This window comes from Lampris incognitus, chromosome 6 (genome assembly GCF_029633865.1).
Source record: "Lampris incognitus isolate fLamInc1 chromosome 6, fLamInc1.hap2, whole genome shotgun sequence".
Classification (NCBI taxonomy): Eukaryota; Metazoa; Chordata; class Actinopteri; order Lampriformes; family Lampridae; genus Lampris; species Lampris incognitus.
Genome location: NC_079216.1, coordinates 56310417 through 56325860, shown reverse-complemented (window position 1 = coordinate 56325860; position 15444 = coordinate 56310417). Strand labels below are relative to the sequence as shown.

The 15444-nt window shown below is 43.7% G+C and overlaps 1 protein-coding gene across 1 annotated transcript in view; it reads left to right on the top strand.

Annotated features, from left to right (window-relative positions):
* nlrc5 (NLR family, CARD domain containing 5) overlaps positions 1–15444 on the top strand; it is a 114287-nt gene that overhangs the window by 16282 nt on the left and 82561 nt on the right. The window contains exon 4 of the mRNA XM_056282449.1: positions 8439–8462. Coding sequence (XP_056138424.1) covers positions 8439–8462 — 24 coding nt within the window. The remainder of the gene's footprint in view (positions 1–8438; positions 8463–15444) is intronic.

Sequence of the window (15444 nt, the reverse complement as noted above, 5' to 3'; positions counted from 1 at the left end):
GGGTGGGTGTTTGAATTAAAATAGGGATCAATTGGCCACTAAATTGGGAGAAAAAAGGGGAAAATCAGAAATAAAAAAAAAAAAAAAAAAAAAGGATGCGGTGGACAGAGAGCGACGTCAAAAACTCTCCAACCAACCACCGGTTATAGAATGCCTTACACATTCTACACTTGCCTAAAAACTGTCAATACACATAGAAGTAGGTATAAGTGTTCACCTAGTACCGCACTTCTAAGGACATTAGAAAGATCTGCAAAAAAAAACAGAGACTTATGCCCTAAGAGCTTGAACTACAGCGCTGCATACAGTCTGAACATTCTGCTGCAGTCGTCTAGTGACATCTTGTCCAGCTATCGTGTAAAGCAGCGGTCGGGAACCTATGGCTCGCGAGCCATATATGGCTCTTCCGGTGACGGCATATGGCTCCCAGACAATTTTGAGTTGAAAATTTTTTTTTTTTCAAAAAAATCAGTTTGGAACTGATTTTAAAATACTTGTGATATTTCTTAATAATACTGTGTCATTTTAAAGTAAACAGAAATTAGTTTTGAAGATAAATTTCACGGGTCACCCGTGGGTCGGGTCAGGAACCAATGGCTCGCGAGCATGTCCGGGTCATTGTAAAGGTGAAGAAATCAATTTTATCAGATAGCCAACTAGTTTATCCGCTTCAACCCTTGTAACGGAAAAGATGGCGAAAAGAAAAAAAGACGATGATTACCGTGCATTCCAGGCTGCGTGGACAGAGGAATTTGCATTTGTGGAGAGAGCAGGATCTGCGGTATGTCTAATATGCAATGATAAAATTGCATCGATGAAACGGTCAAATATAAAGCGGCACTTCGATACGCACCATGCTTCATTTGCATCGAAATATCCAGCGGGGGACAGCAGGAAAAGGGCATGCGAGGAGCTACAGCGGAGAGTGCAGATGAGTCAGCAGCAACTACGTGTGTGGACCAAGCAAGGTGACGGGAATTCCGCTAGCTTTGCGGGGGCTTTGGCAATAGTAAGGAATGGAAAGTCATTCACAGATGGCGAGTATGCCAAAACATTCATGCTTGATGTGGCCAATGAACTGTTTGATGACTTCCCAAATAAAGACAAGATAATCAAACGAATAAAAGACATGCCCCTGTCAGCAAGAACTGTGCACGATCGTAGCATCATGATGGCAAATCAAGTCGAGGAAACACAAATTAAGGACATAAACGCCGGGACATACTTTTCTCTCGCGTTAGATGAGTCAACAGACGTTAGCCATCTATCTCAGTGCAGTATCATTGCCAGGTATGCTGCAGGTGACACACTGCGTGAAGAAAGCTTGGCTGTTTTGCCAATGAAAGGGACAACAAGAGGAGAGGATTTATTCATGTCTTTCATGGAGTTTGCTAAAGAAAAAAAACTACCGATGGATAAACTTATTTCTGTCTGTACTGATGGTGCACCCTGTATGTTGGGGAAGAACAAAGGATTTGTAGCGCTTCTCCGTGAACATGAAAAGAGAGCCATCCTAAGTTTTCATTGCATCCTGCACCAGGAGGCGCTTTGCGCTCAGACGTGTGGCCAGGAGCTTGGTGAGGTGATGTCTCTGGTCATTCGAGTGGTCAACTTTATTGTTGCCCGAGCTTTAAATGATCGCCAGTTTAAAGCTCTGTTAGAAGAAGTTGGGAATCATTATCCCGGTCTGCTTTTACACAGCAACGTGCGTTGGTTGTCAAGGGGGAAGGTGCTCAGCCGTTTTGCAGCTTGCCTGAGTGAAATCCGGACTTTTCTTGAAATGAAAGGCGTCAAGCATCCTGAGCTAGACAACACTGACTGGCTCCTGCAGTTTCACTATCTCGTGGACGTAACTGGCCATCTGAACCAGCTCAATGTGAAAATGCAAGGTATTGGAAATACAATCTCATCCCTTCAACAAGCAGTGTTTGCATTTGAAAGCAAGCTGGAAGTCTTTCTCAGGGACATTGAAACAGGTCGTCTTCTGCACTTTGAAAGACTGCAACAATTTAGAGATGCATGCTTAGCAAGTGACTCCACTCAACATCTGGATCTCCAGCAGCTAGCTGGCTTTACGTTCAATCTCCTGCAGTCATTCAAAGCACGTTTTGGAGAATTTCGTGCGCGCACTGGTCTTTTCAAGTTCATCACTCATCCACATGAGTGTGCAGTGGACAAAATCGACCTGACATGCATCCCCGGGGTCTCTATCGGAGACTTTGAGCTGGAAGTTGCTGACCTGAAGGCATCAGACATGTGGATGAGTAAGTTCAAGTCACTTAATGGAGAGTTGGAAAGTCTTGCGCGACAGCGAGCAGAGCTGGCGAGGGAACACAAGTGGACAGAAATTAAAAATCTTCAACCTGAAGACCAGCTGATTCTTAAAACTTGGAACGAGCTTCCTGTGACATACCACACAATGCAGCGTGTGAGTATTGCCGTATTGACCATGTTTGGCTCTACATATGCATGTGAACAGTCTTTCTCGCATATGAGGAACATTAAGACCAACCTACGCTCACGTTTAACTGATGGAAGCCTCAACGCCTGCATGAAGCTCAACCTCACCACGTATGAACCAGACTACAAGGCCATCAGCAAAACCATGCAGCACCAGAAGTCGCATTAAAAGTAAGACATATTTAATTTATTATACGTTAAAAATACTATATGGCTCTCAATGAAATATATTTAGAAATATTTGGCTTTTATGGCTCTCCCAGTCAAAAAGGTTCCCGACCCCTGGTGTAAAGGATCCTGTTAACTGGTCGAACGACACGACCCAGACGTGTAGTGCGGTGTGGTGCAGACTCAGGCAGTTCAGTGGGTGCAACAGTATGTGCAGCGTCACTTACAGAGTCAGAAGTAACTGTAGACAAAACTGTGTGATGGCCACTAACAGTCGAGGTGTCATCCCTATCAGCAGTGTCATCAGTGAGTGAGGCATGAGAGAGTTCAGAGTGTGAGTCTGGGACCTTGTCAGTCAACACGTCGTTAGTAAAGTCAGTAGAAGGCTCCCTAGCACCTCCTTCAGGAGACTGTTGACTTGGGGTGTTGTTCAGGTGACTGACCCATTCTCTGGTTCTGTCCTCAGACGCAGGCAGGATATCTGAGTAATTTTCAGGTTCAGGGACGCTCACAAGACTGTGCACATCATCAACTCCACATTGAGTCTCATCCTGCTGAACGGACACTTGAGTCTGAGTGTGCTCTGACGTAGCTTGACCTGAGGCCATGGAATGGACAGAGACGGAGGACATTGAGGGACCAGACTGAGAAGACTGTGGCACATCTTGAATAGGAAGAAAATTCACCAGCATGAGTAGATTACGATGGACAGTCCGCTCACGCCCTGTGACAGTGTCCTGTATCTTATATGTGTGCGTTTGGGGATTCAGCTCAGTCACAGTGTAAACAATAGACTCCCATCGGTCAGCAACTTTTCTCTTTCCTCTCTCTTTCTTATTAGCCACAAGCACTCGGTCTCCAATTTCAATTGTCGGTCCTTTCGCTTTCCTGTTATACAGTCTTGCCTGTCTGTTCTGTTCCTTTGTCACATGCTCTTGAGCAATTAGCATGGCTTCCTTAAGGTCCTCAGACAGCTTCGTGACATATCTGCCAAAGTCGGTCACATCAGGGTCAGTCAAGATGTTTCCAAACAGGATATCTACTGGAAGACGGGGCACCCTTCCAAACATCAGGTAAAATGGTGCATATCCTGTTGTCTCATGGGCAGTGCAATTGTACATGAATGTGAGAGTTTGTAAACGTCTGGGCCAGTCTTGCTTTGATTCTGAGGGAAGAGCTCTGATCATATCGCCCAGCGTTCGATTAAAACGTTCGACGCTGCCATTTCCCATCGGGTGGTATGGAGTAGTATGGGACTTTCGCACACCAGATAACTGTAGAAGTTCAGCGATCAACTCGCTTTCAAAGCTTGGACCCTGGTCACTGTGGATCCTCTCAGGGAATCCATAGATGCAGAAATACTTCTCCCAGAGGACTTTCGCTACTTGTTTGGCTGATTGATCCCTGCAGGCAAAGGCCTGAGCCAGTCTGGTAAAATGGTCGGTCATTACTAAAACATCCACAGATTTGTTGTGCGAATCTTCAGCTGACCAGAAATCAATGCATACAAGTTGCAGTGGTCTGGAAGTGACAATACTTTCAAGAGGAGCTCTTCCTACAGGCTCGGCCATTTTGCTCACTATACATCGCTGACAATGACGAACGTATTCTCTCACATCTCTGTCCATGTGCAGCCAAAAAAATCTCTGTCTGGCAATGCTCAGGGTTCTTGACTGACCTTGATGACCTGCACTGTCATGCACTCCTTTCAAGACTTTAGTCTTCAGACAATCAGGAACAACAAACTGATGGCGTCTTGTCTTCAAAATTTGATCACGTGACACTCTGTACAAGACGTCATCACTCAGAACAAACTTTTCCCAGTGTTTCAGCAGCCTCAGGACTTGAATCGACTCCTGTGCTCTTTCCCGTCTGGATGGTCTCCGAGACCTCTCCACAAAAAAACGAATGCGAGACAACGTACTATCTCTAGATTGTGCATCACGGAGATCTCCAGCAGTAAAGGCAGGCAGGCTGGGCAAACCGTCAGGAATGAGCTGGGGTAGGTGACGCACAAGGGCTGTCGCACGCGTCTTTGCTCCAGAGGTCCATTCAGTGTGTGACTGGATAACAGCAGAGACTTCCTGTGTGAATAAAGACTGAGCTGACATAGGAAGGGACTGGGTATTTGTGGCTACAAGACGTGTTTGCTTCTCTGCCATTACAGACTGGTTGGTTGACTCTCTGAAGGTCTGTTGAATAGCTGTGTCCGACAAAACAGCAGCTTCTCTGGTGAGGTCATGAAGTGGTTCACTGACTAGTCTGCGACCGACACTTTTGCAAAAAGGGACACGGCTGAGAGCGTCAGCAACAATATTTCTTGGGCCTGGCACATATTTGATGTCAAAATTGTAACTGGCTAATTTTGACACCCATCGCTGCTCACAACAGTCAAGTTTAGGTTTAGTCATAATATGAGTCAATGGATTATTGTCAGTCCACACAGTAAAGTCGTGGCCTTTCAACCAGTGGCTAAACTTGTCACAAACTGACCACTTCAGTGCAAGAAATTCTAATCGATGGGCTGGCTAGTTCTTCTGTGACCGAGTTAAGGACTTGCTAGCAAATGCAATTGGTCTAGCCACTGAGTCACCTTCACGCACTTGAGATAAAACGGCCCCAAGGCCATCCAACGAGGCGTCTGTAGACAGCAAAAACGGTTGACTAAAGTCTGGGTGGGCCAAAACAACGGAATCTATGAGGGCCTGTTTGAGTTCAGCAAATGCCCTATCATGGTCAGTAGTCCAGTCGGTTGATTTTAGTTTGCGGCTCACTACAGCATACCTAGGTTTTTGGCCTTTCTTCTGTTTCTGACCAGCCAGCAGTGAGAACAGGGGCTTCGCAAGGGCTGAGTATCCTGGGATGAAGTGCTGATAAAAATTTAGCATGCCAAGAAAAGATCGCACACGTTTCTCAGATGGTGTCACTCCATCCGCTTCCATCAAGTCAGTCACAGTCATACTGCTTATGCTCTCAACTTTGCCTGGGTCAGTCGAAACTCCATGCTCGTCAACAATATGGCCAAGGAATTTGACAGACTTCCTCAAAAAGTAGCATTTCTTAAGTGCCAATTTCAAGTTGTGGGCACGGAGTCTTTTGAACACCATTTCAAGACGTGCAAGGGCAGAACTTTCATCAGGAGCAAAAATCAAAATATCATCTAAATAGCATAACAGACTTAGATAATTTTGATCACCAAAAATGGAAGTCATCATTCTCATGAAACTCCCTGGACTGTTACAGAGCCCCTGTGGCAGCCTGTTGTATTCGTAAAGCCCCATAGGTGTAGTGAACGCTGAATACTTCCTGTCATCCTCATGTAAGGGCATGTTATAAAATCCTGAAGTCAAGTCCATTGTGCTGATCAGTGAATTGCCACCAAGTGCTGCCAAGCAATCGGCCTGATGTGGCAGAGGGTAAGCGTCCTTCAAAGTCCTCTTGTTCAGCCACCTGAAGTCAGTACACACACGCAAATCACCATTCTTCTTTCAGATAAGGACTAATGGTGAGGCATACTCGCTTGTTGACTTTCGAATGATCTCTTTTTCTTCCATTTCACTTAAGACCTGACGTAGTTTTTGATACTGGCTCGGTGGCACACGTCTGAAAGGAAGTCTGAATGGCTTTTGGTCAATCAAGTGGATTCTGTGGACAAACTCTTCTGCTTTGCCGCAGTCAAGGTGGTTGCATGAGAAGACATCCTGGTAGCGAACAATAAGTCTGGACAACTTGTCTTTACAGTCTGATGACGCATCACACAGGCTGATGTCCAGCTCACTCAGGCCAATGGACTCTAGATTCTCCCCAGCACATCTTGCATCAGGACAGACAGGAGTAGCAGGCACGGTGGAAGCGCTCTGATGACCACTGACTAGGTCTAAATCTTCCAAAGCGACACAGGGCACCAGGTCAGCAAGCTTAGCGTTACGTCTCAAAAACAAAGGCTTTTCAGAGACATTCATCACTTTCAAGGGAACCCATCCATCTGCCCACAGGGGTGTGACAACTCTGGCGACCATCAGTCCTTTGGGTGCAGACCGTGCTGACGTAGGCTCTTTCATCACCGCACTACCAGGAGACACATGTGTGAGTTTTGGCAGCTTTCCCCACAGAAGGTATTCACAGCCGGGTTGAAGGCAAGTGGCCGAGTTGCAATGTACTGTGCCTATCTTGTCAGGCATTTCACCAGCGCCCCATCTATGCAAGCCAGCTAGCATGGAGAGAAAATGTTCGGTTTCAGTGTCGGTAGAGGACGGTGCAGAAACTGCTGTCCAGTACGTACTACACTTCTTTGACTCACACAGTATGTGTTTGATCACATTGGTTCCGATAATTAGGTCATCATGTTGTCCTTCAACTACAATCGTCGGCACAATCATTTTGCAGTCATTAACTTGCATGTTAATGTAAAAGGCTGACTTCGGGTGCACTCGTCGACCACCGACACCAATGAGAGTCACATCGGTGGAGAATCTCTCTGCTTCACACACTGCCCCAACAGAGAGCAGGTTACGCATAGCAGTATCACTGACTGGACATGCCATTGAGGCACTATCTAGCATACCCCCAAGAGTCACTTTGCCGCCCACCTTCACTGGTACGTAAAATAAGCTGTCACTGCCACCCACAGTCTGAGTGTTTTGATACACAATGTTTGTTGACTGAAATTGAGAAAAATTGAAAAATTAAAAGTTGAATCAAAAATATCGGTGTCTAGCGAGTGGGAGGATTCTTTATGACCTGTATTGCCTCCCTCTGAATACAGGTCAGCTAGTTTCCCGAAACCGGGCTGAGTTGGGGCGGGGCATTGTTTGGACAGTGCTGCCTTGAGTGACCAGGGGCCAGACACTTGAAACAGAGATGGTCAGATTTGCAGTGAAACAAGGTGGAGTGATTAACATCTCCACAAACTCTACATGGCGGTGCGCTGAAAGGGCTGGGGCGTTTCTGACTACGCTCAGGATTGCGCGGCTCCACCCTGGCCAAGACTCTCTCAAGCATGCTCATCATGCGGCCAAGGACTCCATCATCAGGCTGCTGAGCATTCTATGGCGGCGGGACGTGCTGTGGACGCTGGACATGCAGTGGCGGCTGGACATGCTGTGGTCGCTGGACGTTCTGCTGGACACATGCAGAGTCTGAGCATGAGCTGGGAGTCTGAAACAAAGACGTGGCATGAGAACATGGTGGACAAGTTCACTGGGGGTCCATCCGATGAGAATCAGAGTGAGTGCAGGTGTTTGAATCATTGTCGAACACAGCTGCAGGGTGACTTTTCAGCTGTGGGACACTGTAAGATGTTGCAGACGCACCCCATTCCCTTTGATATTCATCTATCCTGAGCTGGATGTCTTTAGAGGTCCACTCACTGACAGGCTTGCATTTCAAAATTGAGGAAAGTGGCGGATCAGGGCAGTGCTTCGCGAACATTTGTGCCACCTCTCCACTTATGTTCTCCATTCTCCTACCCTGACGGTGCAGTCCCTCATCAGCTGTGTCTGCTGCTTTGTTTAGTCTGATCCAGTAGTCGACTGGATTTTCTTTTGGATTGGGCAGTGTTGTGTAAAAATCTTGCAATGGAAGTGATGATGAAGACTGACTGAAATATCGCTCTAGAATGTCATACATGAGATCTGGGTTCTGCTTCACATCAAGTGTGTCATCACTCCTCAGAGCTACTTTGACCACGTCTCTTGCCTTTCCTTAAAGCCTTCCTTGTATCTCATCCGCCTGTTCAGCTGTTGTGTAAGACTGTTTCCTAAGGTGAGCTTTTGTCATGGCTATCCATTCCTGAACAGAGTACTTGTCAGAACTATTTCCCCTAAAAGTCACAGGTTCACGTTCAGTCTTGACATGAACTACTACTGGCATTGTGTTTTGTTGTGTAGGGCCTGAAGTCAGAACAGTCGCTGGTTTGTCAGTCAAAGGTGTATCATGTGTATTAGTACGATCAGTAAGTCCAGAAGAGAAAAGTCTAGTTGCAATGGAGTTACCTATTTGCTCTCCCAGTTGGCCTACCATATCAGTCAGGCGTTGCATGGCAATGCTATCAATCACCGGAGTAGAAGTCTGTGCATCCACCCTCAAAAACTGTTCACTAGGAGACCAGCCCGGGCTCACACTATGCCCCCTGTCCCAAACATCACTAACATGTTCTTGAAGACCACCTGCACTTTCACTTCCATACCCACTAGACAATGGGTTAGCATTCAGACCATTAAAATGAGCACCCCTGCCCCTATTCACGGAGAAGCCTTTAAACCCATTGACCTGACTGTTATTTCCCTCAGCCATGATACCTTTAGAAACATAAAATTAGAAAAATAAATAATTAAACTAGAAATGACAAATGCAGAAAATTGCTGTCACACCACCTGAAAAATACTGAACACTAAACTGTAGTGTGATGTGAGAAAAATATTTCTAAATATAGCAATATAGTACACTCAAATTAAAGAGAAATGGCTAGACAATGTACAGTGTAGTTACACTTCCTCATATTAAAACTACCATGCAGTGTTAGAGTGTCCCCTAGCGGTCATATACGGAATCACCAGAAAAATCACACTGCACATTCCAGGAAGACAGCGCAGCGCAGCCCCCTCGGCGATCTGCTTGCGGAGCTGATCCAATTGATCCAGAAGAAGTCACGGCACCAGTGTAACGACCCTCACTTGTGCAGGTGTTCGTGATAGAGATTCAGACCAGGGGTTCCTAACAGTGGCTTTTATTGCCTGCATTCACAAATAAAACAACAATCCATGAGATTTCTGCTGCAACGCGAATGCACAAGTCTCCAGCGGAGATGGTCTAGCTCTCAGGTACGGATAGCGCAAATGCCCAAAATGTGTCAAAGCGAGAGTAAATAGACAAACAGTCGCGCAGCCTCATATTTAACCTTAGTGAATGCGGTACAACATCTGGGGTTTACACAAACCATCAAAAAGCATTGGATTACAATAACATGTTAAAATACAAAATTTGGGAGAATTCACTTTATCTGAGTGAGATCATTTTCAACTCTGTTACACCTGAAAATATGAATAATGATAATAATAATAAAAAAAACATGCGACAACACCGGTAGAGCCCTCTTTTCCCCAAATCGTTCAACTCTACTATTATCTTAACCATTCCAACTTCAAATAAAATTACGTCTGTCTGGTATCGCGAGACTATCCGAGATCATCTCCACAAACCATTTAGGGACTGACTTATGAGTCTACAAGATTATAATGTTAATAATTGATAATTCCCCTCAAATGCATTAAACGTAAAGTAACAAACCTGTTTTGAAAATGTAAGGAGTAGAAAGTACAGAAATTTGTGTTAAAATGTAGGGAGTAAAAGTAAAAAGTTATCAGAAAAATAGATACTCAAGTAAAGTACAGATACCTGTAAAATCTACTTAAGTACAGTAACGAAGTATTTGTACTTCGTTACTTCCCACCTCTGGATGTGCATGACAAGGCAGTTAATGGTATGTTCTTTCCTGTGTAGTTTTATTGACAGCTGATGATTGCTTATGGCATGAAACAGGCTTGTACTGTCTCATAAAGAATTTACTTGACACACTGGATTATTTTGCTCATTTGTTGAGCACTTTCCCTACCGTTGAATGTTTCTTTTAACAAAGTTTTAATTCTGAACTATTTTTTCATTATATGCATATCCATCTTCGGTGGAAGACAGCACATATCCGCCTCTCTATGGCGAACTATGGCGAAAGACAAAGGATATATGTATTAAGGAAAAATAGTTCAAAACTATAATTATTTGAATTTTGCATGTACTTGTGAAAATGTTCAAGGGAAATTATTAAAGCTAGACAAACAAGTAAAAAAGTATTGACGTGGGGGTGGCATGGATCAGGAGGTAGAGCGGATCGTCTAGTAATTGGAAGGTCGCTGGTTTGATCCCCGGCCCCTCCAGAGAGCGTGCCGAAGTTTCCTTGAGCAAGACACTTAACCCCTAACTGCTCCTGATGAGCAGGTTGGCGCCTTCCATGGCAGCCTCCACCATCAGTGTGTGAATGTGTGTTTGAATGTGTGTGTGACTGTGAGGCATACACTGTAAAGCATCTGAGTGGTTGGTAGACTAGAAAAACGCTATATATAAATGCAGTCCATTACCTGAACAAGAAGAGAGAAGTTGCTAATGATCCTAGTAGACATCCAGCAATTGAGCTAAGCTAGGCTATGTGTTCAACGTACCTTCACATGCATGCACAGACAGAAAACAGGTATAACTTTGTTTGACTTCATGTACCCACTAAAAACTCTGCAAACTGAACCATCCCTGTAAATACTACATTTACCTGTTGTGTCAGGTATTCCGGCCTCCATGTTATTAACTACCTGACAGAATAAGTCACTGTGACTTTGGCATGTTTGGCTCAAAACCAAAATGTTAGTGACTCAATAATAAACGTATAAAAGTGAAAAAGCATAGGTGAAACAGTACAGCCTGTGCCACACAGCTTTTTTAGTAATGGTTGGCATGTTTATCGCCAATCATACAATATTACACTTTCGTTTCATTCTTAGATTCTTGTATTTCTGTTTATTTTGCTTTCTGCTCCATAGATGAGTTTAATGTTGACAAAAACGATCCAAATGAATTAGTAAAGTAAATTTTACATAATTTTGCATCGCATTAAATAGTACTTGATTCTAGTTTTTCACCCTCTGTCCGTAGATGCTTTTGAAAGCGCTTCTCCTCATGAGATGTCACCATCGCCACTTCCTGAGCAGCAGGACACCAAACGACCACGGTTTGGTTGGTGCAACAGACACACAACACAGCTAATTACACACTGCAAAATGCATGATCTCTAGGTTCTCTTGTGCAGTGGTTCCCAACCTGGGGTCCACGCACCTCCTTGGTGGGGCGCCTGAGAGCCCAGGGGGTGTGCGAGGCTTTGTCTGCCCGAGGGGGGGGGGGCCAAAGATCACAGGGGGTGTGCAAGGCTTTTCTGCTCTGAGGTTGTCAAAGTGCACATGTTAATAAAAGCATAATAACTCACTTACTGGATAATTTATTTTATACAAAAGTCGGTATACAAAAATATTTAAAAAGATACATTTTTGGTTGCCTCCCCCCCTTCTATAATGTAGTTGGGCTACACCTAGTAACCACACCTCTGTGACCCGTCAATCTGCGTTATCAAACTCTGAGCGGGCAGTGTTGTCAGGTAGCTACTCAGCTAGCAGCTAATGTCAGCTCATCTTCGTTTTTTCCTGCAGTCAGCAGCAGCACTTTATGTATGAAACAACATGGCTGAGAAACGCAAAAGTGCGGATGACTCGGTGTCAAGAAAGAAAGTAAGGCTTTATTTCGAGAGCTACCTTAACTTTGGTTTTATGGAAGGATGGGACAAGTCTCGGCCAGACTGTGTCATGTGTGGTGAGAAACTAGCTCATGACAGCATGAAGCCAAGCAAAATGAAACGACACCAAGAGACAAAACTTCAGGAGACTATTGGTGAAAGTCAGGAATTTTTTGAGAGGAAAAAGCAAGTGGCGCTATCAAGAAGATCCGCCAACATCAGAAAAGCATTTGAACGAGCAGGCAGTGATTTGCACAGAGCCACAGAGACGTCATTTGAGAGTTGGCTATTAATTGCCAAGTCTAAAAAGCCACACACTGTTGGAGAGCAGCTTATCAAACCTGCCTATCTGAACATTGTAGAGAGGCTGTGTGGCCCACATGCAGTTGATAAAGTGAAAACCGTCCCACTCTCTGACAACACCGTCAAAGACAGAATTGATAAAATGGCTGGGGATTGCCAGAACCAGTTGCACAAGCTTAGGAATGTTCCCTTTGCCATTCAGTTGGATGAAACGACAACAGTGTCAGACAAGTCCGTGCTCATCGTTTATGTTCAGTTTGTTGACTGTGATGACTTGAAACAAGACATTCTTATGTCTACTAATCTAACCACAACAACAACGGGCAAGGATATTTTTATGGCTGTGGACTCCTATCTCTCATCCAACAATCTGCCCTATGAGAACCTTGCTGCATGCTGCACGGGTGGGGCTGCAGCTATGATGAGCTTGCTGACGTTCAAGCTGACTCGGTGTCAAAGAAATATTTCCAGGAGAACAGATACAAAAGGTTTTGGATGGTCAAAGGACACGCCGTTGCACCCAGACTGGCCAAACATGCAGTTACAAGGGTTATTCTCCCATTAAGCACTACGTATGTGTCTGAGACAGCCTTCAGTGCCCTTGTAACAACAAAATCAAAAGCCTGCAACAGACTCGATTTACACCAGGACTTTAGTCTGGCTGTCACAAGCATCGCACCTGACATCCCATCGCTGGTCAAAGGTATACAAGCCCAAGGTGGCCATTAGTTTCTGAGTGAACAGGATGGCACACACTTAGTAAAAAAAATTTAAGCAAGAAGTTATTAGGGGTCCAAGCCCCAGGGGCTGGGAACCCTATTGCATCTGCTCAGATTTTTTTTTTTTTTTTAATTTCCGTTGGTAAAAGTGGTACTGCAGCCTACACCATAACAGATTCTACAAAACCCTTTGGAGGGCTGGTACAGAACTTCACACTTACCCCAGAAGCAAAAAATGACACATGTCAACCAGTTGGTGGCGCTATTTTGAAGGTCAACGCGTTTTGGCGTGTAACTCCCAAACCGTACATCTGACATTCAAAAACTTTACATGCACAGATTTACTGAGCATAGTTGAATCACGTGGTATAAGCCACGCCCATTTTTGCCTGTAATTTTATTTCACAAATTTGCGAAAATAGCCAAAACTAATTTTTCGAACTCCTCCTACGCCGTGCGTTCGATTTACATGAAAATTGGCACACATCATCTACAGTCACTCAAGGCAAAAATGTATCGACATAATTTTGATCCGTTGCTCGGTTTTGATTTGACTGAAAAACGGTGATTTTCCATGACGGTGCCATAACTCATCAATGCATTGACATATCAACTTGAAATTTTAGACGTATGTCACGTATTGTCAAAAGATCCTAAGTGCGTTTCATTTGTCCAGTAGGGGGCGCTATAAATAGGAGAAGTTTATATCTCATAATTGGCACCTTGGATTTGGATGAAATTTGGGGTGCACAATCTAGGATCACACTGGGGTTGATACATGCAATTTGGTCATGATTGAAAAAAGTGGGTGTGGCTTATGACAAAAATGTAAATTTCATCTGCGAAACTTCAAAAATGCCCCAAAATTTCCCAAAAATCACCTGTGCATCCTACAGAGTTGAGATTTTGTGAGCAGATCCAGTAAGTGATGCTAAAACGTTACTACACGGCAACATATGGTCAATTCAGAAGACTGTCACTATATTTTTCAAAATATGAAAAATCATAAAACATAAATATTTCCGCACAGATTCATTCAATTGCTACCAAAATCGCCACAGACATTCCCGAGAATGAACATATCAAGTGGTTCAAAGGGCGTTCTAATCGGTCAAAAAGTGCATCCACAGCAATGTACAATATATGCCTGTACAGTGTACAATATATGTAATATTTTTTATTTGCAAAAATTTTGATCAAACTATTCCAAAATATTTGACAGGACACTTGACACTACCAGAATGATGTGTGATTTTTATCATCAACGATTTTTGTGTTATAAGCGTTTAAAGTATAAGGGACAACATGCAGCTCTTTAGCAGCAATTATGCTATTGGTTCAAGGTGGCGTATCCTGTTCACAGTAACTCCAATTAACACGAAACTTGGTCCACTAATAAGTCATCACTCCCTGAGGTTCTGTGCATTATTTAGTGTTAATTGGCCACTAGGTGGCGTTATGCTGCAAGATCACGAAATGCGCTAAAATTATATTTCCAAACTAGCCTGTCAGTGTGATCAAAGTTAAGCTTTGCAGCTAACAGCTATGTACTCTTGTGAGCACCATTCAGTAAAGGAAATTTTATAATGCAAATCATCATCCGAAGTCCACTCTACTGCCCTTTGACACTGCTATACAACGCACTACAGGAGTATAACTACACATTTCTTTCAAAATCAGCAAACAACTCACAGAATTACACATGAAAAATTCTAAAATAACCCTCCGCTTTCACATCTTTGGCTCAGACACTGCCATTAGCTACGTCTATTAAGAATTAATCGCAGTTTATTGATGACGGCTTCACGCATTCACTGCATAGATGCAAAACTCAGATGCAACATACTCATGCTTCATTATAAACTCATACTCCCACTTCAGAAGTTTTGATTAAAATACAAATAAGTTCACTGAACCTCAGAACAAGGTTTACACCTGGCTACATTTCTCACACTTTATTGAATAACTCACTGCAAGACTGCCAAGAAACACTCTGAAGTTAGTGGAAGACAACCTCTTCGCTCCTGTCAGCCTGAGAATTGCGTCCATGTGAGTGAACACTAGAATTGTACTTCTCCTAAAAAATATACTACATGCTCTTTGACTTTTATTATTCAATACTTAACACTCAATATTGCTGAAAAGTATATATAGCCTAATACTACTAATTTTTCCCCACATTATCCGTAAATGTCATTATATTCTTTTAGACAAATATTTTGTTTTTCTTTGAGCCCCAACCCACACGATGTTAATAAACTGTTCCAGTTTCATCAATAATCCTTTGTTTACTTCATATATTATCAATAGTTGTATGCTATATTCACAACCATACTCATACACCATCTTGACGGACAGCTTTACGACCACCGTCGCTCTTTAAGACTGAGACTTGCATCCATCTAATAATCAAACAGTTCAACTAGCGTGGCTCCTACAGACAGCCAGATCCAACTTACATGGGGG